At 43.7% G+C, this 27,194-nt stretch overlaps 1 protein-coding gene across 1 annotated transcript in view; it reads left to right on the forward strand.

The window, feature by feature from the left end:
- Nucleotides 1-26,913, forward strand: part of angpt4 (angiopoietin 4) — a 99,850-nt gene extending 72,937 nt beyond the window's left edge. The window contains exons 2-10 of the mRNA XM_056273915.1: nucleotides 3,343-3,498; nucleotides 4,550-4,671; nucleotides 16,700-16,784; nucleotides 19,393-19,540; nucleotides 19,794-19,906; nucleotides 19,987-20,088; nucleotides 20,713-20,879; nucleotides 23,246-23,379; nucleotides 26,753-26,913. Of these exons, the coding sequence (XP_056129890.1) occupies nucleotides 3,343-3,498; nucleotides 4,550-4,671; nucleotides 16,700-16,784; nucleotides 19,393-19,540; nucleotides 19,794-19,906; nucleotides 19,987-20,088; nucleotides 20,713-20,879; nucleotides 23,246-23,379; nucleotides 26,753-26,913 (1,188 nt within the window). The remainder of the gene's footprint in view (nucleotides 1-3,342; nucleotides 3,499-4,549; nucleotides 4,672-16,699; nucleotides 16,785-19,392; nucleotides 19,541-19,793; nucleotides 19,907-19,986; nucleotides 20,089-20,712; nucleotides 20,880-23,245; nucleotides 23,380-26,752) is intronic.
- The last annotated feature ends 281 nt before the right edge of the window (nucleotides 26,914-27,194 follow it).

Here is a 27,194-nt window from a genome sequence, read left to right on the forward strand (position 1 = left end):
CGTTAGATTTCCATCAACGCCACACCATAGTTTCCTGAAGGAACAGCACAATGTGTGTTTAAACTCAATCTGAAACAGCTTGAACTCATCTGAAGCAGATTATGTCATGTTATTTGGGCTGCAGAAATGCACAATTAAAACGTCTTGATAAAACGGTGGGTTATAGAAGGAGCAAAGGTACCATGAAATAATAGTCATGTTTATCAGTCAGTAGTCATCACTGGAAAAATTGCCTGCCTATGTTGTCGCAAAAGGTTATATGGGTTTCATATACATGGACGAAAGCGGGACTTCTGTTTGTAATTGCATATGATGCTAATTGTGTGAGAAACGTCATAAACACAAAATCAAGAGCAGAAACCAAGGTTTTCTCAGTTTTACTCCAAAAAAGGCATTTGAGAAAGCAACATCTGATCTTACAAAAGGAATGACAGCATTAAATTCAAACAACCTTTAGTTCTTTATTGGTGAGTTTGCACATGTTTTGAATGACGAATTTCAGATTTGAAAGTTTTTATCCAATCACTATAGGAGTGTTGGCCTCAAGTGCTGCTGCCCTCAATTGATGACATATTTTTGGCTACTTGTGTGAACACCACCAGGTCTGAATCATCAGAGGTGGTGGTATTCATCATTATCATGTGGATCAGATGGGCTAGGATTGTGGGCACTGCAGCTGCACAGGCATGATTCAAAGTAGAAAAAGGGTCCCAGAATAAATCCATACACAGCTTAATGGTGTGCTGCACTGTCCCAATTACAGAAGCTATAGTGTGTACTGTTGTAGGGGCTCGCAATATAGTCTCAATTGAGCCAAGGCCCAAACCTATTCATGCAGACGGATCTGCTAATGTGGAAGTTTGAGGTGCACCATCACTTGGTATTAGGGTTCAAATTTCAGTAGCAATCTATCCAACTGTCAGACACCAGCTTCCCATAGCCTGTGCCTAGGTAGCCCGTTGCCTTACTGTTAAAGACAGAAAATATGGGTGTCCGGGTAGCGTAGCGGTCTATTCCGTTGCCTACCAACATGGGGATCGCCAGTTCGAATCCCTGTGTTACCTCTGGCTTGGTCAGGCATCCCTACAGAAACAATTGGCCGTGTCTGTGGGTGGGAAGCCAGATGTGGGTATGTGTCCTGGTCGCTGCACTAGTGTCTCCTCCGGTCAATCGGGGCACCTGTTTGGGGGGGGCAGGACTTGGGGGAATAGTGTGATTCTTCCACTCTATTCCCCCATGGCCAGCTGGCGAAACTCACTGTCAAGTGAAACGAAGCGGCTGGCGACTCCACATGTATCGGAGGAGGCATGTGATAGTCTGCAGCCCTCCCCGGATCGGCAGAGGGGGTGGAGCAGTGACCAGGATGGCTCGGAAGAGTGGGGTAATTGGCCGGATACAACTGGGGAGAAAAAGGGGGGTTAAAAAAAAGGCAAAAAATATACTGTATAACCATTTTGGAGTATAACAATAACTCATCAGCACATTGAAACTATAATTTAGAGAGTGCTTGTTTCTAGACTGGTGCCTACCCGAGTTTAGCTGTATCACAGATGATGGGTTGGCTTGTGGCAGGTCGGTTTTGGGTTGCTGATGTCAGTTTGGGAGCACTGAACGTTCTTGCCCTGGAGTCGCGTGGTTGGTTAATCCATCTCTGGGTGTCACTCATGTGTCATGGTCTCACATCCCCCTTCCAGTGCCCCATCACACAGTCATGCCAGTAACTGGTTCTCCCACTGGGACACATATGTTTGTTGGTCCAGTGGTATATTTATCAGGTCCCTGTCTTTCTCACTGGGGCTGAAGGGGACGAAGGGGGTGGGTGGATGAATGGATGGATGGATTGATAGCCTGTTTATTTATTAGGGTTTAAAGGTCATCGTGTGGTATCGTGAGTTGGCATTGGCTCTTATTCCCAAAGCTGGAGAGACCTAGGTTTGGTCTTTTTAGAGCATTTTTTATGAGATGTGATCTCGTAAACTGGGTTTACTTGATTTGGGTGACCTGATGCTTTGGGTGGGTTGTTGCTATCTCAGGAATGCCGAGTTTGCACTGTTTTGTAAAATTTTACATGATTTCAATTAATTACCCGTTGTGGGCAACACAAATTCACAAGTACAACATTATAACTGCAGTTTGATTCCCAACAAAAACACACTGACTTACTGATAATAATCTCTAAATCTACATTCTGTTATTCCATATTTACATTTTTGATTTTCTCTGCAGCTTCAAAAACGGATGCTTACTCATTTCGGGTGCATGATACAGGAACACTTGACTATCAATATCTAATGTCTACTGACAGGGCTTTGACACTCCTTCCTTTTTTCTATCTGTTCCTTCTTCATTTATTCCCTCCATCCATTCTGTCCGCCCTCACAAAGGTTTCTTTTTTAACAACTATTTAAGCTTATTTACCCATTTGTTAAAATAGAAAAAGTGGGAGCAACACAGCGTCAGCATAAGAGCAGTACTGTCTACTGTTTACACACCATGTTCTCTATGTATGCCGTGTATTATGTACTGTATGTGAGGCTCTGTACCAAAGGTCAAAACAAATCTCCCCTTGTAGGATAATAAATGATCTATCTGTTAATACCAACCCTTTTCATCTAATGTGCACGTCTTTAGACTGTGGGAGTAAACCCATGTGAATACAGTCATGCAGAGTATGCACAGAAGACCTGGTAATGAACCAAAGACCCTCTTGCAATGGACCAACTGTGCTAACCACTAAGTTACTGTGCCAGCCAAAGTACCTCATCAAATGCTAGGACATCTATGTGATAGTGATAGTGTGATAGTGCTCTTCCCTGGTGACGCGAATTCAAGTTTGCAGTGGCCTCACCCAGTACCGGTGTGGGAAAATGGCACTATGAACTTACATTTATGGCAGCCTCAGCCAGTACTGTCCATGCAGTGTCTTTGTCCACATCTGCATCGAAGTTTTTCGTCGTTTGATGGCTGGGAGTGCTGGCACTGGATCGGCTGGGAGAGCTTGGTCTGCTGCACCCTGTGGGCCCAGGGACCACGGCCCTGCCCGGAGCTGCGCCCGAAGAGGAAACACTGAGGGCAGTCTGACAGGATGCGGAAGCGGGGCAGGCTAAGCTAACTGCTAGCCCATGCAGACTGGTAGTTCCGACAGTCAACTTGCATTCGTTCGACAGTGATTTTTTTGTAGTTTGATATATGTGTACTTCTAATTTTTGTGTTTTTGTCTTTGTATTGCACTGTTGTGGGCTGGGGGAAACAATATTTAATTTAATTTCATGTACACAAGTACATGAAATGAAATGACAAATACAGTGTTCCTGATTCCTGATAATTATCTTTTGATGACAGCTTGAGAACTTCATCCAGAAGAGCATCAGGCCGGAGATGGTTCAGATCCAGACTCATGCCGTGCACAACCAGACAGCCACCATGCTGGAGATTGGAACCAACCTCCTCACACACACTGCAGAGCAGACGCGCAAACTCAATGTGGTGGAGGCTAAGGTAATGTGGGTCATCAGTGTGTATGGGAGGTGGGGAATGCACGTATGAGTTAAGAGTGTCATTAATTGAGTGAGAGGTGGTTGGACAAGTTTGATGGATGTAGATGCATGTATTGTGAGTGAATGTTGATAGTCTCTTCAGAATCATACAGGCTTTTCTTTAAACAAACCAATATGTTGTGAAATTACTCAATTATTGTCTTAGATTTAGTCGCTAATTCAGTTACTCACCTGACAGATCATATTACTTACTTAAAGGATAATAACATGTCCGGATGACTTAGCGGTCTATTCCGCTGCATACCAATATGGGGATCATTGGATCGAATCCCCATATTACCTCTGGCTTGGTCGGGCGTCCTTACAGACACAATTGGCCATGTTTGCGGGTGGGAAGCCAGATGTGGGTATGTGTCCTGTTCGCTGCACTAGCACCTCCTCTGGTCGGTCGGGGTGCCTGTTCAGAGGCGAGAGGGAACTGGGGAGGAATAGCATGAGCCTCCCATGTGCTACGTCCGCCTGGCGAAACTCCTCACTGTCAGGTGAAAAGAAGCGGTTGGCGACTCCACATGTATAGGAGGAGGCATGTGGTAGTCTGCAGCCCTCCCCAGATTAGCAGAGGGGTGGAGCAATGACCAAGATGGCTCAGAAGAGTGGGGTAATTGGCCGGGTACAATTGGGGAGAAAAAAAAATTCTGCTGTGCGTCAAAATGAATTGATGTTTTTATTAAGATTGGAATCACATAAATTTAACTTAAATCAATTTCGTTGTAAAAAAAAAACGTTATAGCCAATACCATTGGGAAATTGCCCAGAGAAAGAACTTAATGAGCATTATGTAAACTGTAATCAGGAAAATATCCTTGATAGCTCAGTAGAGACATGCCAGCAGAACCTCTATAATTAGGGCTTTCACTGTCTCTGTGGACGCCCAATGCTGAAAATGTATAACGTCACGGAAAAGTCTGTAATGTTATTTGATGTTTCAAATCTACAAAACTGAAATGGGATCAAACTCAAATCCTGACTTTTAGGTCTTTGTTCATATTAAGGTGCTGAACCACACATCCAGGATAGAGATCCAGCTCCTGGAGAACTCTCTGTCCACCAACAAGCTAGAGAAAGAGCTGTTACTGCAGACCTCAGAGATCAGCAGGCTGTGTGACAAGAACAGGTCAGAAATGTAGCACTACCTCCTGCTTTCCTTAACTCTTGTATGTCTTTTTTGTCCCTAGCTCTTCTCCAGCATCTGTCTGACCTCACATGGTCCTTCTTGGTTGGGTCAAAATAAAGTTGTCAGGATGCTGTGGCTCGGACCTTTTGCATGCCTTATTGTTGGTTGCACAAAATGTCTAGAAAGTCTAGTTTGTAAAACAGATATACTCATTGTTAATTACACTAGATAAACATTTTGGCAAAAGCCTATGGAGAAATACCAACATGTACCCTGGTTCTGCCAAATGATGGTAGCTGAGCAGGTGTGAGCTTGGCTAGTAATCGGATGGAAGACCTACTGGGAAAACTGAGTTGCTGCTGGAAGTGTTTGTTGGTGGACCAGTAGGAGGCAGTCTTCCCTCTCGGCCTAAAAACAACAACAAATAAAACAAATATCAAATGTCAATGCCCCAGTGCATTGATGGGGACACTGTACTGTAGGAAATGTCATCTTTCAGATGAGACGTTAAACTGAGGTCCTGACTCACTGTGGTCATTAAAGATCCCATGGCACTTATCGCAAAGAGTAAGGGCTTCCCCGGTCTCCTGGCAAAATTCCCAACCTGGCTCTCTCCATCTGGCCACCTAATCATCCACCCATGTAATCGGCTCAATGATTCCTCCCTCTGTACCTCAAGCTGATGTGTGGTGAGTGTTCTGGTGCAAAATGGCTGCTGTGCATCACCCAGGTGGTGGTGTTTGAGTTGAGTTTCCCCTTCAATATGAAGCACTTTGGGTATCAAGAAAAGTGCTATATAAATGTAATCCGGTATAATTATTATTATGTAATTGTTGGCCATTTAGTTGGATCTTTATCATTTGGTGCTGTTTACTGCAGAAATTGAAGTTTCTGACCTATCTTATCTTTCCTAAGACTGTTAGAAGGATTAAATGTTTATTAATTGCATCTTGTTGAATTCTGTCGAGCTGAACTTTCCTCAGGGAAATTACATGACACATCGTGTTTTATGTCTTCTCCAGCCAAATGTGGTAGAAATAGGCAGGTAGCTCCCACAGAGCAAGCATGTGGACCATTGGGCTCTAGAATGGAAGCACCAATGCAATTAAAAGTGTCGGTGTCACTTAGTCGAACAAAATAATGATGTTGAGGTTTGTCGTGTTGATCAAATATAATTCTTCATGACGGTAACTCATCATACAATATTGACTCAAGCAGTGATGACACAATATTATGAAAAATACAGAAAATACAACATAGATGAATACCATCTACATCTGGCTCATTGCCCGAAGTTTTTAATTGGCTGTCACTCTTCATAACTGTTCCACACACAATTGTGCCCTCAGAGAAATTGCCTAAAAAGTAAAAAAAAATTTGGCAAACCTAAAATGAGTTCACTATGAACAACAGAAAACCCTTTCTTATCTCTGATTTCACGATTTAAGAGTGAGATAATTTGAAATGGAAGCAGCAAAAACAAATGATGGAAATGTGTCCACAGCTGGTCTAACAAGCTTTGCAAAAATATTTTGAATAGCAATATTTTCGCTATTTTCCAAGATGTAGAGATCTTGGATGGTGCACACAGTGGTGAAAAGTGAAGTAATTTTATAGCGCATTCTCTGTTTACACTGAGAAATGAAACACAAATGAAAGAGAGCGAGAGAGTACCTGATTGACCTGAGTGAATGTACAGATGTGTGTGTGTGTGTGTGTGTGTATGTGTGTGTGTGTGTGTATATATACACTCACCGGCCACTTTATTAGGCACACTTGTCCAACTGCTCGTTAACACAAATTTCTAATCAGCCAGTCATATGGCAGCAACTCAATGCATTTAGGCATGTAGACATGGTCAAGACGATCTGCTGCAGTTCAAACCGAGCATCAGAATGGGGAAGAAAGGTGATTTAAGTGACTTTGAACGTGGCATGGTTGTTGGTGCCAGACGGGCTGGTCTGAGTATTTCAGAAACTGCTGATCTACTGGGATTTTCACGCACAACCATCTCTAGGGTTTACAGAGAATGGTCCGAAAAAGAGAAAATATCCAGTGAGCGGCAGTTCTGTGGGCGAAAATGCCTTGTTGATGCCAGAGGTCAGAGGAGAATGGCCAGACTGGTTCGAGCTGATAGAAAGGCAACAGTAACTCAAATAACCACTCATTACAACCGAGGTATGCAGAAGAGCATCTCTGAACGCACAACACGTCGAACCTTGAGGCAGATGGGCTACAGCAGCAGAAGACCACACCGGGTGCCACTCCTGTCAGCTAAGAACAGGAAACTGAGGCTACAATTCGCACAGGCTCACCAAAATTGGACAATAGATGATTGGAAAAACGTTGCCTGGTCTGATGAGTCTCGATTTCTGCTGCGACATTCGGATGGTAGGGTCAGAATTTGGCGTCAACAACATGAAAGCATGGATCCATCCTGCCTTGTATCAACGGTTCAGGCTGGTGGTGGTGGTGTAATGGTGTGGGGGATATTTTCTTGGCACACTTTGGGCCGCTTAGTACCAATTGAGCATCGTGTCAACGCCACAGCCTACCTGAGTATTGTTGCTGACCATGTCCATCCCTTTATGACCACAGTGTTCCCATCTTCTGATGGCTACTTCCAGCAGGATAACGCGCCATGTCATAAAGCTCGAATCATCTCAGACTGGTTTCTTGAACATGACAATGAGTTCACTGTACTCAAATGGCCTCCACAGTCACCAGATCTCAATCCAATAGAGCACCTTTGGGATGTGGTGGACCGGGAGATTCGCATCATGGATGTGCAGCCGACAAATCTGCAGCAACTGCGTGATGCTATCATGTCAATATGGACCAAACTCTCTGAGGAATGTTTCCAGTACCTGGTTGAATCTATGCCACGAAGGATTAAGGCAGTTCTGAAGGCAAAAGGGGGTCCAACCCGGTACTAGCAAGGTGTACCTAATAAAGTGGCCAGTGAGTGTATATATATATATATATATATATATATATATATATATATATATATATATATATACTATATATATAAAAATTCGATAAAAGAAACACTCAACGGTGGGAAAGTGTTCAACAAATAAGGAGCAAAATAATCCAGTAAGTCAAGTAAATTCTTTAATGGATTGCTTATGGCATGAAACAGGGCTGTACTGTCCATTAAAGAATATGTATATGTATGTATGTGTGTGTGTGTGTGTGTGTGTGTGTGTGTGTATGTATATATATACAGCACATCCGGAAAGTATTCACACCCCTTCACTTTCCCCACATTTTGTTATGTTACAGCCTTATTCCAAAATGGATTAAATTCCTTTTTTTCTCATCAATCTACACACAATACCCCATAATGACGAAGTGAAAAAGGTTTTGTAGAAATTTTTGCAAATTTATTAAAAATAAAAAATTGAAATATTGCATGTACATAAGTATTCACACCCTTTGCTATGACACTCAAAATTGAGCTCAGGTTCATGCTGTTTCCACTGATCATCCTTGAGATGTTTCTACATCTTGATTGGAGTCCACCTGTAGTAAATTCAATTGATTGGACATGATTTGGAAAGGCACACACCTGTCTATATAAGGTCCCACTGTTGACAGTGCATGTCAGAGCAGAAACCAAGCCATGAAGTCAAAGGAATTGTCTGTGGACCTCCGAGACAGGATTGTATCGAGGCACAGATCTGGGGAAGGGTACAAAAAATGTCTACAGCTTTGAAGGTCCCGAAGAGCACAGTGGTCTCCATCATTCGTAAATGGAAGAAGTTTGGATACACCAGGACTCTTCCTAGAGCTGGCCGCCCAGCCAAACTGAGCAATTGGGGGAGAAGGGCCTTGGTCAGGCAGGTGACCAAGAACCCGATGGTCACTCTGACAGAGCACCAGCGTTTCTCTGTGGAGATGGGAGAACCTTCCAGAAGGACAACCATCTCTGCAGCACTCTACCAATCAGGTCTTTATGGTAGAGTGGCCAGACGGAAACCTCTGCTCAGTAAAAGGCACATGACAGCCCGCTTGGAGTTTGCCAGAAAGCACCTAAAGGACTCTCAGACCATGAGAAAAAAGATTCTCTGGTCTGATGAAACCAAGATTGAACTCTTTGGCCTGAATGCCAAATGTCACGTCTGGAGGAAACCAGGCACCTCTCATCACCTTGCTAATACCATCCCTACAGTGAAGCATGGTGGTGGCAGCATCATGCTGTGGGTATGTTTTTCAGCAGCAGGAACTGGGAGACTAGTCAGGATCGAGGGAAAGATGAATGGAGCAAAGTACAGAGAGATCCTTGATGTAAACCTGCTCCAGAGCGCTCAGGACCTCAGACTGGGGCGAAGGTTTACCTCTCAACATGACAACGACCCTAAGCACACAGCCAAGACAACGAAGGAGTGGCTTCAGGACAAGTCTGTGAATGTCCTTGAGTGGCCCAGCCAGAGCCCAGACTTGAACCCCATTGAACATCTCTGGAAAGACCTGAAAACAGCAGTGCAGCGACGCTCCCCATCTAACCTTACAGAGCTCGAGAGGATCACCAGAGAATAATGGGAGAAATACCCCAAATATAGGTGTGCCAAGCTTGTAGCTTCGTACCCAAAAAGACTTGAGGCTGTAATCGCTGCCAAGGGTGCCTCAACCAAGTACTAAGTAAAGGGTGTGAATACTTATGTACATGCAATATTTCAGTTTTTTATGTTTAATAAATTTGCAAAAATTTCTACAAAATCTTTTTCACTTTGTCATTATGGGGTATTGTATGTAGATTGATGAGAAAAAAAAGGAATTTAATCCATTTTGGAATAAGGCTGTAACATAAAATGTGGGGAAAGTGAAGGGGTGTGAATACTTTCCGGATGCACTGTATATATGTATGTATATATATATATATATGTTTGTGTGTGTGTGTGTTATTCTTTAGGCCCTGTGATGGACTGGCGGCCTGTCCAGGGTGTCTCCCCGCCTGCCGCCCAGTGATAATGGATGGATGATCACTTTTTACAATAATAATGATAATAAATTAAACTTATATAGCGCTTTTCTAATACTCAAAGTCACTTTACAATGAACAGGGTGAAACAAGACAACAGATAAACATAACACAGACATACAGGGGTGGATGGGAAGGGGAGCTATAAGAGGGAGAAGCGGCAGCCACACACAACGCCAGCAGTACTCTCCGACTTGGACAGATACAAAAGGGAAAGGAAAACAAACATCATAAACCACACAAATCACAGATGACGTCTGAAGAGGTGAGTCCTGATTAATAACTCGAATGTGGGCAGATCGCAGTAGTGTCTGATGTGCTTGTGGAGGGAGTTTGGGAGGGAGTGGAGGGAGGGAGCAGGTCGAGTGCTCGGTCCTTAGTCTGCCTCAGATTAGGCGTGGATGAGAGGACGGGGGGGGGGGCATGAGAAGGCAATGGAGAAGTGGTGTGTCTTGAGATGGGATTGGAAGAGTGGGAGGGATTCTGAGTCTCTGATGATTTGGGGGAGTGAGTTCCAGAGCCTGTGAGCTGCCCTGGAGAAGGCTGTGTCACCAAAGCTGCAGAGGTTGGACCTTGGGGTAGAGAGAAGGGAGGCTGAGGTGGATCTGAGGGACCAAGAGGGTTGGTAGGGGGAGAGGAGGACAGTGACATATGGGGGAGCCAGTTTGTGAAGGGCTTTATAAGTAAGAACCAGGATTTTCTAATTGATCCGGTGGGAGTTGGGTAGCCAGTGGAGGTCTTTTAGGACTGGGGTGATGTGGTGCCAGGATTTGGTGAAAGTTAAAATTTGGGTAGATGCGTTCTGGACCAATTGGAGTCTCTTGATAGAGCTAGCAATGATGCCATAGAGGAGTGAGTTGAAGTAATCAAGGCAGGAGGAGATGAAGGCATGGATCAGTATCTCAGCAGCAGGGCATGTGAGAGAGGGTCTTATTTTTGCAACGTTGCGAAGGTGGTAGAAGGAGGATTGACCATTTGGTGGATATGTGGCTCAAGGGAGAGGGTGGGATCAAGGATCACACCAACGTTGCGTGCCTGGGAGGAAGGGCAGACAGTACTGCCATCGATGGTGAGTGCGAGGTTGTTGATTTGGCGGAGAGTGGACTTGGAGCCAATGAAGAGTTCAGTTTTGTCACTGTTGAGTTTGAGGAGGTTTTGCTGCATCCAGACTTTAATTGCAGACAGACAGGAGTCGATGTGAGAGAGGGGTGGATTGTGAAGGGATTTGGTGCTGAGGTACACTACCGTTCAAAAGTTTGGGATCACATTGAAATGTCCATATTTTTGAAGGAAAAGCACTGTACTTTTCAATGAAGATAACTTTAAACTAGTCTTAATTTTAAAGAAATACACTCTATACATTGCTAATGTGGTAAATGACTATTCTAGCTGCAAATGTCTGGTTTTTGGTGCAATATCTACATAGGTGTATAGAGGCCCATTTCAAGCAACTATCACTCCAGTGTTCTAATGGTACAATGTGTTTGCTCATTGGCTCAGAAGGCTAATTGATGATTAGAAAACCCTTGTGCAATCATGTTCACACATCTGAAAACAGTTTAGCTCGGTACAGAAGCTACAAAACTGACCTTCCTTTGAGCAGATTGAGTTTCTGGAGCATCACATTTGTGGGGTCAATTAAACGCTCAAAATGGCCAGAAAAAGAGAACTTTCATCTGAAACTCGACAGTCTATTCTTGTTCTTAGAAATGAAGGCTATTCCATGCGAGAAATTGCTAAGAAATTGAAGATTTCCTACACCGGTGTGTACTACTCCCTTCAGAGGACAGCACAAACAGGCTCTAACCAGAGTAGAAAAAGAAGTGGGAGGCCGTGTTGCACAACTGAGCAAGAAGATAAGTACATTAGAGTCTCTAGTTTGAGAAACAGACGCCTCACAGGTCCCCAACTGGCATCTTCATTAAATAGTACCCGCAAAACACCAGTGTCAACATCTACAGTGAAGAGGCGGCTACGGGATTCTGGGCTTCAGGGCAGAGTGGCAAAGAAAAAGCCATATCTGAGACTGACCAATAAAAGAAAAAGATTAAGATGGGCAAAAGAACACAGACATTGGACAGAGGAAGACTGGAAAAAAAGTGTTGTGGACGGATGAATCCAAGTTTGAGGTGTTTGGATCACAAAGAAGAACGTTTGTGAGACGCAGAACAAATGAAAAGATGCTGGAAGAATGCCTGACGCCATCTGTTAAGCATGGTGGAGGTAATGTGATGGTCTGGGGTTGCTTTGGTGCTGGTAAGGTGGGAGATTTGTACAGGGTAAAAGGGATTCTGAATAAGGAAGGCTATCACTCCATTTTGCAACGCCATGCCATACCCAGTGGACAGCGCTTGATTGGAGCCAATTTCATCCTTCAACAGGACAATGACCCTAAACACACCTCCAAATTGTGCAAGAACTATTTAGAGCAGAAGCAGGCAGCTGGTATTCTATCGGTAATGGAGTGGCCAGCGCAGTCACCAGATCTGAACCCCATTGAGCTGTTGTGGGAGCAGCTTGACCGTATGGTACGCAAGACGTGCCCATCCAACCAATCCAACTTGTGGGAGCTGCTTCTGGAAGCGTGGGGTGCAATTTCTCCAGATTACCTCAACAAATTAACAGCTAGAATGCCAAAGGTCTGCAATGCTGTAATTGCTGCAAATGGAGGATTCTTTGACGAAAGCAAAGTTTGATGTAAAAAAAATCTTATTTCAAATACAAATCATTATTTCTAACCTTGTCAATGTCTTGACTCTATTTTCTATTCATTTCACAACATATGGTGGTGAATAAGTGTGACTTTTCATGGAAAACACAAAATTGTTTGGGTGATCCCAAACTTTTGAACGGTGGTGTATATCCGGGTGTCATCAGCATAACAGTGGAAGTCCAAGTTGAAATGGCGGAGAATCTGACCAAGAGGGAGGAAGTAGATGATGAAAAGGAGTGGGCCGAGTACAGAACCTTGGGGAACACCGTGTGTGACTGTGGATGGAACAGAGGAGTGGTTGTGAAGTGAGATGACGTGTGACCTGTTGGAGAGGTTGGACTGGAGCCAGCTGAGTACGGTGCCTTCAATACCGACATCTTTCAGTCTGATGAGCAGGATGTTGTGGCTCACAGTATTGAAGGCTGCACTCAGGTCAAGGAGGATGAGGATGTTAAGGGATCCAGTACCAGCAGAGGTGAGGAGGTCAGTGAGTACTTTAAGGAGTGCAGTTTCAGTGCTGTGGAGTGGGCAAAACCGGACTGGAGGGGTTCGAGTAGGTTGTTGGAGTGTAGGCAGGTTTGGAGTTGTGTGGCGACAATGTGTTCCAGGGTTTTTGAGAGGAAGGGGAGGTCTGAGATTGGCCAGTAGTGGTTGAGGCAGGATGGATCAAGACTGGGTTTCTTGAGAATTGGGGTGACAGTGGCAGTTTTGTAGGCAGAGGGGACAATTCCATGGGACAGTGAGGAAATCAAAAGGTTGGTGAGGTAGGGGCATAGGGCAGGGAGGCATTTCTTCAATAGGGGGTGGGGAGGGGATCAAAGGAGCAGGTTGTGGATTTTGATGAGCTGATGAATTCAGGGATAATGGTAGGGACAACTGGAACAAACTGGGAGAGGCGGCTATCAGGGGGAGGGGTAGGGAGATCGAGAGGAATGGGGAGAAAAGGGCCGGAGTAGGTGCAGGTGAGTCAGATGCAGGGGACAGTGATTTGTTGATAGCAGTGATTTTGTCTGCAAAATATTGGAGAAATGAGTTGCATTGTTCAGGAGTAGAGTTGGAGAGGACATTGGCATGGGGCTTGAGGAGGTTGTTCACAGTGGAGAAGAGGATGCTGGGGTTACGGTTGGAATCATTAATGATGGTGAAAAAATAGGCAGACTTGGCGGTGGTGAGGGCATCTTTGTAGGTGGAGAGGTGGAGTTTGTGGACTTCTTGATGTACAGTGAGAGATGTTTCCTTTACGAGTCGTTCCAGTTGGCAGGCAGTCTGTTTCATTGTGCGGAGCTCAGGTGTGAACCAGGGTGCAGAGGTGTTGAAGGAGACTTTGAGGTGATTGATGAGATCATCAGGTGAGGTAGAGGCTGGTTCCAGGGGGAGAGCAGTGGAGAGCAGATCAGAGAGTTGGAGGGGCTCAATAGATTTAGTATTGCAGAATGTTATTTTTCTGAGAAGGTGTGGCTGAGTAGATGAGGATGGAATAGTGAACTGGATGAGATTATGGTCTGACAGAGGAAATGAGGATGGATGGATGTTGTGTACCAGTGGACTGACAGAGCAGACCAGGTCAAGGATATGGCCTTTGACATGGGTGGGGAAAGTGACGTGCTGGGTGAGGGTGAAATTGTCCAATAGTGTGATGAATTCTGATGCAAACTTACAGGTGGGTAAATCAATGTGGGTGTTAAAATCACCAGACAGTAGTAAGTGTGAGGAGAGAGATGAGGCTATTGTGAGGAGTTCAGAGAGGTCAGACAAGAAAGATGGATTTGGTGTGGGTGGCTGGTAGATGAGAATGACAGCCATTGAGCAGGTTTTAAGGGCAAGGAATTCAAATGATGAGATGGTGGGGAGTGAGAACTCAGTGGTCCTGAAATTTCGACTAAATAAAACAGCAAGACCACCTCCACGACGGGAGGGACGGGGTCTGCAGATGTAGCCAAAACCAAGAGGGGATGCTTCATTGAGGGAGAAAAAGTCACCAGGTTGTTACCAAGTTTCAGTGAGCAGGAGAAAGTCAAATGAATTATCAATGATTATTTCATATAGGATAAGGGCTTTGTTATTTAGTGATCGGGTGTTAAGGAGGGCAAGGTTGACCGAATGAGAGGGCAACGTAGCGGGGGCATGCTAGAGAGGTCTGAGGTTGTCCAGGTTAGCAGTGCGGGGAGGTGCAGTGAAATTTTTAGAATCCAATTTCCTGTTATGTTTATGATTCGTATGTCAACAATCCACTAGATTATCAAATATAATTTATTAAATATCAAATCTATTTGGTAAATAAAGTAAAATACATTACATCCTGAATCTGATTTTTCAGCTATGGCGGGAACATGGCAGATGTACTATACCTTGTGATTATGACAGTTTAAGCCAATAGATGAAATTAAAATTTGGGTTTGTTCTCTACTGACAAGGACATAAGAGACAAGGCTACCAGCTGAGTGCTGTTCATAGGCTGTATTGTCACTAAATGTCTGTATCGGCACAAATGTCCAGAAGTATTGCTGCGTAGAGATTCATATGTCAAAGTGTGCTGAGTTTGCTGACAATCAGACAATAGATGGCACATTCAGTTGTCCATGTGCATACTTAAAATGATGAAAACAGTTGGATAAGCACATGTACATGCACACACACACACACACACACACACACACACACACACACACACACACAGACGTGCACCAGTTACATATCACATACAGACAGCTTGCATGTTTGCACACTTTGGGGCATGCACACAGAACCGCAAACACAGGATCACGCATTGACGCACAAGGCACTCACACACACACACACACACACACACAGGATCACACATTCACGCACAAGGCACTCTCTCTCTCTCTCTCTTACACACACACACACACACACACACACACACACACATCCTTCCATTCACTGGGTAAACCACAGAGCCATAGCCATCAAGTGACTCCCAATAACTCTACATTAGGAGTACTGCTTGGTGGGACAAAACGGGATTTATGTTGCCTTGTTCATGTAGAGTTCAACATGTTGAATCAATCATAAATAGGACTTGTTAGTGACCGCATTCCCAACTAGTGGGGGAAAATGATATCTGTCCAAGTGTTAAAACAGCAATGCAATAAAAATTGATGTTTGAGGTTGATGAAATGTTTATGTTTTCTCTTATCAAAGCACACTCAAAAATGAAACTGAACAGATCCACTGCAGTGCATCTTAGTTGCTCCTTGGAAGAGTTGGATAGGACTTTTATTTATTTACTTTTATTACTTTATTGATCCCCGTGGGGAAATTCCTCATACCATCCGAGGTAGCTCTCTTGTCTTTAATGTATTAATATGCATATTTTCATGTAAAAAGTTATTATAGGATAAGAATTGAATATCAGTACACAGATAGACTGATAAATGAAAACATCTACCGATGAGTCTTTCCTGACAACATGAACGAGCCCCTTACCATAGACCAAAAACAAAACCATGAAAAACAACAACTTCCATTTTATCTCCAAATATGATAAAAAAAATCTGTCCTCTAGCCTATATAAAGGGCCAGGAGTGTGTGTGTGTGTGTGTGCGTGTGTGCGTGCGTGCGTGCGTGCGTGTGTGTTAACAATCCGGCCGGTTTCTTTGTCCCATCTTCTTTCCTTTAAAAGCCGACCCTGGCCTCCTCATCAGGTTTCATTCATTTGGCTCCTGAGTTGTTGATTCAGCCTTGGCTTAAGTCTATTTTCAGCTGCTGTTTTGCCAGTTCGGCTACAGAGATACTGAGGTTTATTGTCTATTCTGGCAGAAAGAAAGATCGGTTGGGCAATTAATCTTTGTTTCGCTATTTTACTGGTTCTTTAACAAGCAGGGAGCAACTCAGAAGTCTCCCACCATGGTCCATTATGGATTGATTTGCCGTACGAATAGTTTGGTATGGAGTCTTCCCGCTTGGCAACGGAGTCAACGCTCGCATTAAACAATGTAACGTAGATAGGATGGATAAAAAAAGGGGTCGTCACTGTGGCATTCATGATATATACATAAATACAGTACATGTGTGCTCCAAGAAGGGAATGGGGGAAACTACCGAGAATAACTTGGGTTTTACAAATTCATGTTGTGCTCTGTGTACAGTGAATCTCAGCAGGACGATCCTCAATTTGTAGACTACGTAGACTTGACCCGCTGCCTCATTAAAGGCAAGATATAAAAATGACTGCCCACCCCCTTTTTTTAAATCAATTCAGCTCTCTTTTTGCCCTCCCTCTCACTGCCACCCTCCCTCCCTCTTTGTTTTCTTCTTTTTCTCTTTCTTTTTCTCTTTCTCTCCACTTTTCTCCATCTCTCCCTCAGCCGGCTGGAGAGTAAGGTTCAGATGCTGGAGTCTCAGCAGAGAGGGGCGCTGGACAACATGAAAGAGGAGAAGAACCGACTACAGGTGAATTCAGATAACCCCTTTTTTTTCATTATTTCAAAGGCTGTTGTACACTGTGGCATGCTGTCAGCATACATTTAGAATATGCTACACATAATGACTAAAATCTACTCACTAACAGCACAAATTAAATATGATTTTCAATTGACCTTTCTCAAAGTCCCACCCCCCTTAGTTACTGTTGCTACGCCCATCAAGCTTGTCAGACCCATCCAGGAAGTAGCCGGAAAACACCAAAACACAAAGGAAGAAATCAGTGCATTTCCTGAGAAAATAAGTAATGTATTTTGGAGTAATCCATTCTTAATATCATCCCATGCAAGGCAGAAGGGGTTGCAATAACTGGTGCAGTGATGCGTTCAGAATATTAAAATTAACACTAACTTGCGTGTACTAGGCATGACTGTAATTGAGGATAAAGCTTACTGGTCACAATTAAAGAATGAGAAACCCCATCAACTAATTCCGAAACTCACCCAAAATAACACTGTGGACTAATTGTCTTCTTGCCAAGTTAAATGTTTCAGTTATCATTGGAATCTTTTCCATAATCCATTGGCAACATCGTTGTATTATAGTGTTGACTTTGGCCAGGTGTTATTTTATCCAGGCTATTCAGGATGTTCTGTATGGGTCCGAGGGTGGCTGGGGAAACCCAAGGGGCCAGGGGAACCGCCCCGCAATTTTTTTGACCTGCGGACCTGGACCAAGATTTTCAACAAAATAAGGCCGATGAGAGGCCTCCAGAGGCAGACTGACTTTTTCAAATACCAGTCCCCGCCTGGAGCTCACGGAGGGGGAGAAAAGTTTAAAATAGGCCAGATATGAGGAGGGCAGACTGGCCAGAAACCATCCCAGGGCCCAGCTGACCCTCTCCATAGGTCTTTATGATCTGAAATGAGAGCTGGAACCTGGCTGACCTGTGAATTAAGATAACAAAGTTATCTATCGTTAAGTTAGGTATCTCTGGCCACAGACTAAGCTGGTTACATTCACGAGATACCTTGATAATGTTATTTTGCTAGTCAGTAATATGTTGATTTGTTGATAATGGTAATAATCATTGTGTGGGTAAATGTAACAGTGATAATACTGTAGCGATCACAGTTGTGTAGACTCGCTAGCCCTTGGCTAATGGGTCAGACCCTTTAGTTGACTGGTTAGCACAGTTGCCCGTGGTGCAGGTGACCCAGGTTCGCATCCCAGCTGTGGCGATTCCCAGCTGCCCCCTGAATTCACTACAATGGTGTCAGAAGTGGGATGGTGAGACCGTGAGGCCATCGGAAGCGTGTGCACCCAGAGGTGTGAGGTAACTGGTATGCTGAAATGCAGAGGCACGCTTCCCGAAGGAGGGGAGGTAGTGTAACGATCATGGATGTGTAGACTTGCTAACCTTTGGCTAACGGGTTGAACCCTTTAGTTGACTGGTTAGCGCAGTCGCCTATGGTGCGGGTGACCCGGGTTCGCATCCTGGCTGCGGCGGTTACCGGCTGCCTCTTGAGTTCGCTACACTGGTGTCGAGTGGGATGGTGAGACCATGAGACTATCGGAAATGCATCTGCCCAGAGGCATAAGGGAGCTGGTATGCTGAAGCATAGGGACGCGCTTCCCAAAGGAGGGGAGTAGTGTAACGAGCATAAATGAGTAGACTCACTAGCCGGTTGGCTAATGGGTCGGACCCTTTAGTTGTCTGATTAGTGCAGTTGCCCATGGTGTGAGCAACCCAGGTTCGCTTCCTGGCTGTGGCGGCGCTTCCTGGCTGTCCCCTGAATTTGCTACATTGGTGTCAGAAGTGGGATGGTGAGACTGTGAGGCCATCAGAAATGCGTGCAGCCAGAGGTGTGAGGGAGCTGATATGCTGAAGCGTAGAGTGCATTTCCCAATGGAGGGGGGGTAGTGTAATGATCATGGATATGTAGACTTGTTAGCCCTTGGCTAATGGGTCGGACCCTTTAGTTGACTGGTTAGTGCAGTCACCCGTGGTGCGGGCAACCCGGGTTCGTGTCCCGGCTGCGGCGGTTCCCGGCTTCCCCCTGAATTCACTACAATACTTTGGCTATATTAGCTATCGATAATAGCTAGTAGCAAGCTTACCTTGGAGCAGACGAAGGTATTTTTGTTGATTTTGCTTGGATTAAGCTGGCTATGGGGTCTTCCTCACTGCTAAATCCATTGCTTCTTGCATTTTGGTTTTCGAGAAGGGAAAGAAATACACCCCCTCCAAACTTTTTGGATACCTAATATCCAATTAGAAGGTCCTGCAGGTACAACATTTCAGTATTTTGCCATAAGCTGAAAGCTTGACAGACCTACCTTACAAACCTTAGAAACCTTTGCTAAGGTGGGATTGGACAAGAGCCGTTCTGGGGTGGTAATTTGTGAAAGATCAATTGAGAAACAGTCACATTAAATTCTTTAAACCAGTGATCAAATTATTTTTAAAAAAGGAAAAAAGTACAGACTTCCTTTAGTAAAGGTAAGACATATTTCAGCAACAGACACCCATAAAGATAAAAATGATCAACAACGATTAAAAAATAAAATGATAAAAGTGAATTTAATATGGATAAAGAAAAGTTTATTTTGATATGTGTTATCCTTTCTCTATCAGTCTCTTGTCAGGACCCAGATGACAGCCATTGAGTCACTGGAGAGGCAGCTGAGGATTGCCAGTAGCAACAACACCGCTCTTCAGAGACAGCAGGCCCAGCTAATGGAGTCTGTCCATACACTTATCAATATGGTGACTAGTACTACAGGTATACAGAGAACACACACACACACACACACAATTCTTGTTGATTTTCAGTTGCTTTCAATGCTAAATGCTTATTTTTAGGCTCTTATGCAACAAATTACAGAACAGTCCTAATCAAATACAGAACACACGATTGGCTTGGGATTTTTTTTTTTTTACATATCCATTAATCCTGCTTGTGTATTTTTATGTGTATATGTGTCTGCATTTCCATGTATTTCTGTATGTGTGTGTGTGTGTGTGTGTGCGCCTAGGGTCACCTCCTAAGAACCACAGATGGCAGGACTGTGCTGAGGCTTATAAGGCAGGCCACTCCATTAATGGTCAATACCACGTCTACATAGGCAACATGACTGAGCCCATACAGGTAATGAAGTGCCGGGTCGAGAGACATGACCAAATTACATTTCAGTTTTGGCGAGTCCTTTAAGTTTTGCCTTCCTGAAGGTTTACTGTGATATGGAAACGAGTGGAGGAGGCTGGACGGTGTTTCAACGAAGAATGAATGGCAATGTGGATTTCCAGAGGACCTGGAAAGAATACAAAATGGTGTGTCTCTCTCTCTGTCCATCTGTGTTTTTATTTTTTCATTCTATCTATCTGTCCATCTATCTGACTATCTTTATTTATCTGTGTATATCTATTTGTCTTTCTGTCAGTCTGTATGCCTGTTTAGCTCTCCATCTCACTGTCTGCCCTTATGCTTATTTGTCTGTCTACTGTCAATCAATGGCCTCTTATGGTCCTTATCTCAACTCTGTATTAATAGCTGTCTGTCTTTTTCCTGTCCTGCTTCTGTCTTTTTTTCTTCTTTTTTTTTGTCTTGACCTTCAAGAACTTTGTACTTAATTTTGGCTTTCAAAAACAGAGTGTGGATAAAGTTACTATTATTAAAATGACTGTTGACAGACAAAAATTGGCAATTGCACAATAACGAAATAATCTCTCTCTCTCTCTCTCTCTCTCTCTCTCTCTCTCTCTCTCTCTCTCTCTCTCTCTCTCTCTCTCTCTCTGTGTAAAATGCATTGTGATTCAGTATTCATTTCGCCTACTGGATTGTCATAATTGTCATATGCACCCTTTATGTGGGAGTTCCAGATTGTCTGTTTGCAACACCAAGGTACCCAATGGGTTGCAATAAAGTTGACCTTTACCTTGTTTCTCTCTCTGCAGGGTTTTGGGGATGTATCAGGTGAGTATTGGCTGGGAAATGAGCTACTCTACCAGTTGACCAGCCAGGGTCAGTACTCTCTCAGAGTGGAGCTGCAGGACTGGGAGGGAAACACGGCACACTCCAGCTATGACCGCTTTACCCTGGCCAGTGAGAAACAGCACTACAGGTAAGCAGGGGTACATATTTACTGTGCACTGCACATACATAGACATGCACATATACATACCTGTAAGTGCAAATAGATACATGAGCAACTGCACAGTATATAGACACTCTCATACATACACATGCACATACATGCAGACACACATATGTATGAAATTTTCAGTGAAAATAATAACAATAGGCATAAATAAATGATACATTAGTCAGTACAATCAATCTGACAGTGGGTCTAGAAGGTGGCCAATGGTAGCTGAGGCCACCCTCACCCTTTTGCCACCCCACCATTTAAAGTAAGAAAAAAAATTTGTTAGTGGTCATGTCACATAACAATGAACATTACAAGGATACCTTACCAAACTTTAACCTTATGTATCAGATCAGCATTTTAATACAGGAATCCTTACAATTTTATGCCCTGAGCTTGTCTCCAGATATTTCATAATGTTTTCAACTTTCTGTGTCTTCAAACAGGCTGCTCTATTACATCCAAAAAGTCATTTGCATTGTGTCTAGTTATCCTCTTCATTGCACAACTGCAAGCCGCAATTGTATTGTAAGAATATACTCCAAAGACATTGAGGAACAATTTGATTGCCTCCTCCCAAAAGTAACTGGCCCTTGTCTGTGAATGTTCTCATTCATCCAGGTCATGGTTATCCAAAGGAGTTGAATCAAGTGCAACTGGACTTGGTATAGTCAGAAAGGCACGAACTGAGGAAGCCTCTTGGATGAGAGGCGGAACGTCTTCATGGATATATACCAAGTCCAGTTGCACTTGATTCAACTCCTTTGGATAACTGGCCCTTCTTCATAGAAAAATGTTCTGCTGGTGCCACTGAATCAATCTATCAATCAATTAAACAGGTACTAAAAACCTTGATGTGTTTATGAGCTGCAAACTGAATGATATGACTGTACAATGATGAAACGCATCAATGCTGGCATTAATATTTACATTACCGAATTTAAAAAGTCAGCATTTCATGGGTTGAAAATGGCTCAACACGCCATCTACTGTTTTAAGTCAGCCCTGAATGTTGCAAGGCCGATGCTGATTTAGATTTGATTGGTTGGGACTTATTACATCATAGAAAAAAAAATGTTTATATTAATGCCCTCTAATCAGAGTCACAGAAAGTTGATCTGGACACGTTTATTGAGAGAAACGTTTCATCACTCATCTAAGTGACCTCTTCAGTCTCAGCTGACTGCAGGTATCCCCACCCTTATCGGAGGGTTTCCGAGCAAAGTCATCACAGAGATGCGTGCTCAACTAGGGGGCACAAAGCAGCTACAGTGCAGAGATTTTAACCAAGATAGCGCTCAGATACAGCAGAGATGATGCACAATTGTTGTGCAATAAACTGCACAAACCGCCAAAAGGATGGGTGGAAAACGATCAACATTCCAAAGGGGTCACATGCTAATGCCCTTTGGAATGTTCAACATTTGGAATGTTCAACATTTTCATTGTTGGAATGTTCAACATTGTTGGAATGTTCAACATTTTCATTGTTGAACCACTTTGGTAGCTCTCAAAAGATTATGCATCTCATAAGCTTTTGAGAGCTACCAAAGCGGTTTTGCGTTTTGCCCCCTGGCTGGGCACGCACCTAGTAATGTTTGTAAACAGGAAACCCGTCTATAAGTAATACAGTGGCATAACGACCAAAACCGACGATCAGGTTCATATGCAAATTATCATGACTTTTCAGTGGCAATGTGTACTAATCACAGAGGATTTGGGAATGTTTGCAATCACAGCATTGTAAGATGGCAACAGATGTACTCTTAGCCCCCCCGGTTCAGGGACGGTCGTTCCCTCTTCACTCTTCACATAGATGGTCTCTTCGACTTCCCGATCAATCCAGCATTCCTCCCTATCAAGGATGTTCACATCCTCATCCTTGAAGGAGTGGCCACTGGCCTGTAGATGGGTGTAGACTGCGGAGTCTTGGACTGACGTGTTAGCTCTCCTGTGTTGTGCCATCCTCTTGGCCAGCGTCTGTTTGGTTTCCCCGATGTATAAGTTACGGCAATCCTCCCGGCACTTAACAGTGTACACTATATTGCTCTGTTTGTGCCGGGGGACCCAATTCTCTCCCTCTCCCTTTTGATCTTTCTGCTTTCATTTTTTCTCACCATCTATCAATATTTTTTCGTTTCTATATGACTCTCCTCCTTTGTTTTTTGTCTCTCTCTCTCTCTCTCTCTCTCTCTCTCTCTCTCTCTCTCTCTCTCTCTCTCTCTCTCTCTCTCTCTCTCTCTCTCTCGCTCGCTCTCTCTCTCTCTCTCTCTCTCTCTCTCTCTCTCTCTCTCTCTCTCTCTCTCTCTCTCTCTCTCTCTCTCTCTCTCTCTCTCGACCAGATTGTATCTGAGGGGTTACAGTGGTACTGCAGGAAAGCAGAGCAGTCTGGCATCTCATGGGACACAGTTTAGCACCCGGGACCAAGACAACGACAATTGTGACCACTGCAAGTGTGCCCTGATGCTCACTGGGGGTAACTCCTGTTCTGCTCTGTTAAACTCCACTCATTCTGTTCTGACTCGTAAATATGTGTATTTATTGAAAAGGACCAACCATAGTCAAAGTAAGCAAAACATAATCCTCGATGGATACCTAATGAGAGGCGGCACAGTGGGGGTCATCCCAGGGTGTCATCTGTGTGGAGTTTGCATGTTATTCCCATGTCTGCATCGGTTTCCTCTGGGTGCTCCGTTTTCCTCCCACAGTCCACAGACATGTAAGTCAGGTGAATCAGCTATACTAAATCGTCTCTACGTGGCATCCGGGTGGTGTAGCACTCTATTTCGTTGCCTACCACCACGGGGATTGCCGGTTCGAATCCCTGTGTTGCCTCCGGCTTGGTCAGGTGTCCCTACAGACACAATTGGCTGTGTCTGCGGATGGGAAGCCGGATGTAGGTATGTGTCCTGGTCACTGCACTAGCAGAGCAAATGAGATGATGGCACATTTTCCTGGTCAAATCCCTCTTCTTTAATATGTCTATAGAAGGAGGCATGAATAGAATACATAATGCATATGTTTGTCATGAGTGAGAGAGTATTTTACAGCACTGATAAGCAGGATTTTGATGTCAACAACTAAAGCACAGTACAAATAAAAACAAATATTTCAATACGATAAAGCCAGTATTATATCTCCAAGCAAACATCACTTTGAGATGCAGCTCATAAAGCTTGGGGTCATGGGGCATCCGGGTAGCATAGTGGTCTAGTCACTTGCCTACCAACCACGGGGATCGCCAGTTCAAATCCCTGTGTTACCTCTGGCTTGGTTGGGCGTCGCTATAGACACAATTGACTGTGCCTGCTGGTGGGAAGCTGGATGTGGGTTTGTGTCCTGGTTGCTGCACTAGCACCTCCTCTGGTCTGTTGGGGCACCTGTTCGGGGGGGGACTGGGGGGAATAGTGTGATCCTCCCATGTGCTATGTCCCCCTGGTGAAACTCCTCGCTGTCAGGTGAAAAGAAGCGGCTCGCAACTCCACATGTATCAGAGCAGGCATGTCTGCAGCCCTCCCCAGATCGGCAGAGTGGGTGGAGCAACAACCAGGACAGCGCAGAAGAATGGGGTAATTGGCCGGATACAACTGGGGAGAAAAAGGGGGAAAATCCAAAAAATAAAAAATAAATAAATAATTGTCCCTCGGTGTGAATGTGTTGGCCCTGTGATGGACTTGCAGCCTGTCCAGGGTGTCTCCCCACCTGCCGCCCAATGACTGCTGGGATAGGCTCCAGCATTCCCGCGACCCCGATTGGGATAAGTGGCTTGGATAATTGATGGATGGAATATCTAATGAACAAAGGCCCCACAAAGAAAAGTACCATGAAATATGGCCTTTGTTTATCAGTATATGTCTAATTAACAGAAAATAAGCTATGCTATAGTGAAAATACAAGTTTAACCATGGCTTTGAATAACGTCACACCTGAGCTGTCAAATGTCATTCATCCACGCTCACACCACACACAATCACCTTCTCAAAATCATGACAAGCTATACGTCATTGCCATTAATGAACTATTAAACTGTTACTCTTGTAATAACCATTGATACAAATTAGGGACCAATCTTTGTGTGATACAGAGCATTCTATTGGCAAGGGACAATTGCTGAGCTGTCTGTCAATCCTAGGTTTCTTTTTGTGTATGTATGTGTTCGTGTGTGTGCGCATTGAGTCAAAATGAAATTTGACCTCTTAAACAAAAACAATATATTTTTCTCACAAACCAAACTAATCACTAAATACTTCGCACAGAGATGTGATGCCAACATTTGAAATCCCTTAAGTCCAGCCTAACATCACTGAAAAACAAAACAAGTGCGGTTTTGTCAAAAATCACAGTCCTCAAATTATCTTTTTTTTTCTTCTTTTTTTTTACTCATATTCAGCAATCAGTACATTCTACCATTGTGTAAACTCCCTATGCCTTGCCTTGTATTAACTCCAACATAAATAACTTTTACATTACCATTTAAGTTAATTGTTGCAGCACAGCTCAACCTCTCTCAGAAATAAGTTCCAACAGTTACTACAGTTTGTGTAGTGATTTAAATAGATCAGCATTTAGGGAGATGGGAGAAAGAGAGAGAGAAATGAAAAGAGAAAATAAAAGAGGGAGAGAGAGGGAAAAATAGAGGAAACGGGAATGGGTAAGAGAAACTGATGGTGATAGAAAAAGAGCACTGTGAGTTTGAGCCAGATCAAATAGAAATATAAATTTTAGAAATCTGAGATGATTAGTGATTTGTGTCCTCTGATTGACAATGTAGATCCCTAATTATATGTCCTATGGAATGACACTCTCAGCTGGATATTGCACCAACTCAAACACAGAGAACTTGGTTTGGTGCAGTGCTACAGTGTGTTAAAGCTGAAATCCACAACTTTTCTCCCTTGATAAACAGTTATTTTATCCATCTGGATCATCGAGTCATGTTACATGATACTAACTGGCATCCTTACCATATGCAGCTGTTGAAGTTGTTTGGTCAGGTCACAAACTGGTGTCACGGCAAAGGTGTAAATGTTGGAAGCAACTCTAGCTGGAAAAAAGACTGAAACATGATGTCGATGTGGAAATACTTCGGTTGGATATACAATTAATATTACCATAGAACAGTGTTAAGATATATTATGATGAAGTTTGTAACACATTAGACTGCCTGCATTAGCTTTAGCCTGAGAATCCCATTTCTACATTAGTGCAGACTATCTACTAGTGAACTGATGATACACGAGTGACAATGGCTTCTACACCCTGTTTGTAATCTGAGTAGATCAGTGTCCACAGGTCTATCTCTCTCTCTCTGCCTCCTACATTGAGCTATATTGGAACATTGTTCTACTGTAATACTGCTGATTGTCTGTCCAGCAATTTCACCACATCTCATCATGATTCAAATGGATAAAATAGTGAGAAAAGTCATGGATTGCAGCTTTAAAGAATGGAGTAAGGAGAGAAGAGTAGAAGAGAAAATAAAGAGCACAGAAGTCAGGAGAAAGGGAAGAGAAGTAAATGAGAAGGTAGCAGCTGAGAGAAGAGGAAAGAAAATGAGAAATAAGAGAGCATGGGAGAGGAAAAAACTATAGAAGAAGAAAAGGGAACCAAAGGAGAGGAGATAAGACCAGAAGGAGAGAGGGAATATGAGTGGAACAAGAGATGGAAAAGAGAGGAAAGAAGAGAAACAAAACCGCTCTCTCCCTGCTTATCCATCTCACTACCTTCCTCTCACTCTCACTTTCCTGCCTATTTCTATTTTATCACCCATCCTGCTCTCCCTCCCAACTCCCTACTCTCCACCAATGTGCATCCCCTTCTCTTTTTCCTTCTCCCTTTGTCTCCATCAGGTTGGTGGTTTGATGCCTGTGGTCTCTCCAACCTTAACGGTATCTACTACACCGTCGGACACAACATCAGGAAACTCAATGGTATCAAGTGGCATCACTTCAGAGGCCCTAGTTACTCCCTTCGCTCCACTGCCATGATGGTACGACCCTACGACTTCTAACAAGGCTCCTCATCTCCACCGCCAGGATGGTATTCGAAAAATTCACCTCCTCTTGGCTGCCACAATGGTACAACCACAAGGCCTTTGAAAACGCTTTCACAACAATGCATATTCACAACATAACAGTAAAATTGATTTGATCCATCATGATTTGGCCCCATAACTGCTGACAGCACCCAAGATCAAGTTTACAGTCTTGATGGTACGCCAAGTCTTGGTGGTACCACCTTCTGATATTTTTAGAAAATATCCTTGGTTTTGAGATGGATGATCTCTTCTGA

This window comes from Lampris incognitus, chromosome 2, assembly GCF_029633865.1.
Source record: "Lampris incognitus isolate fLamInc1 chromosome 2, fLamInc1.hap2, whole genome shotgun sequence".
Lineage (NCBI taxonomy): Eukaryota > Metazoa > Chordata > Actinopteri > Lampriformes > Lampridae > Lampris > Lampris incognitus.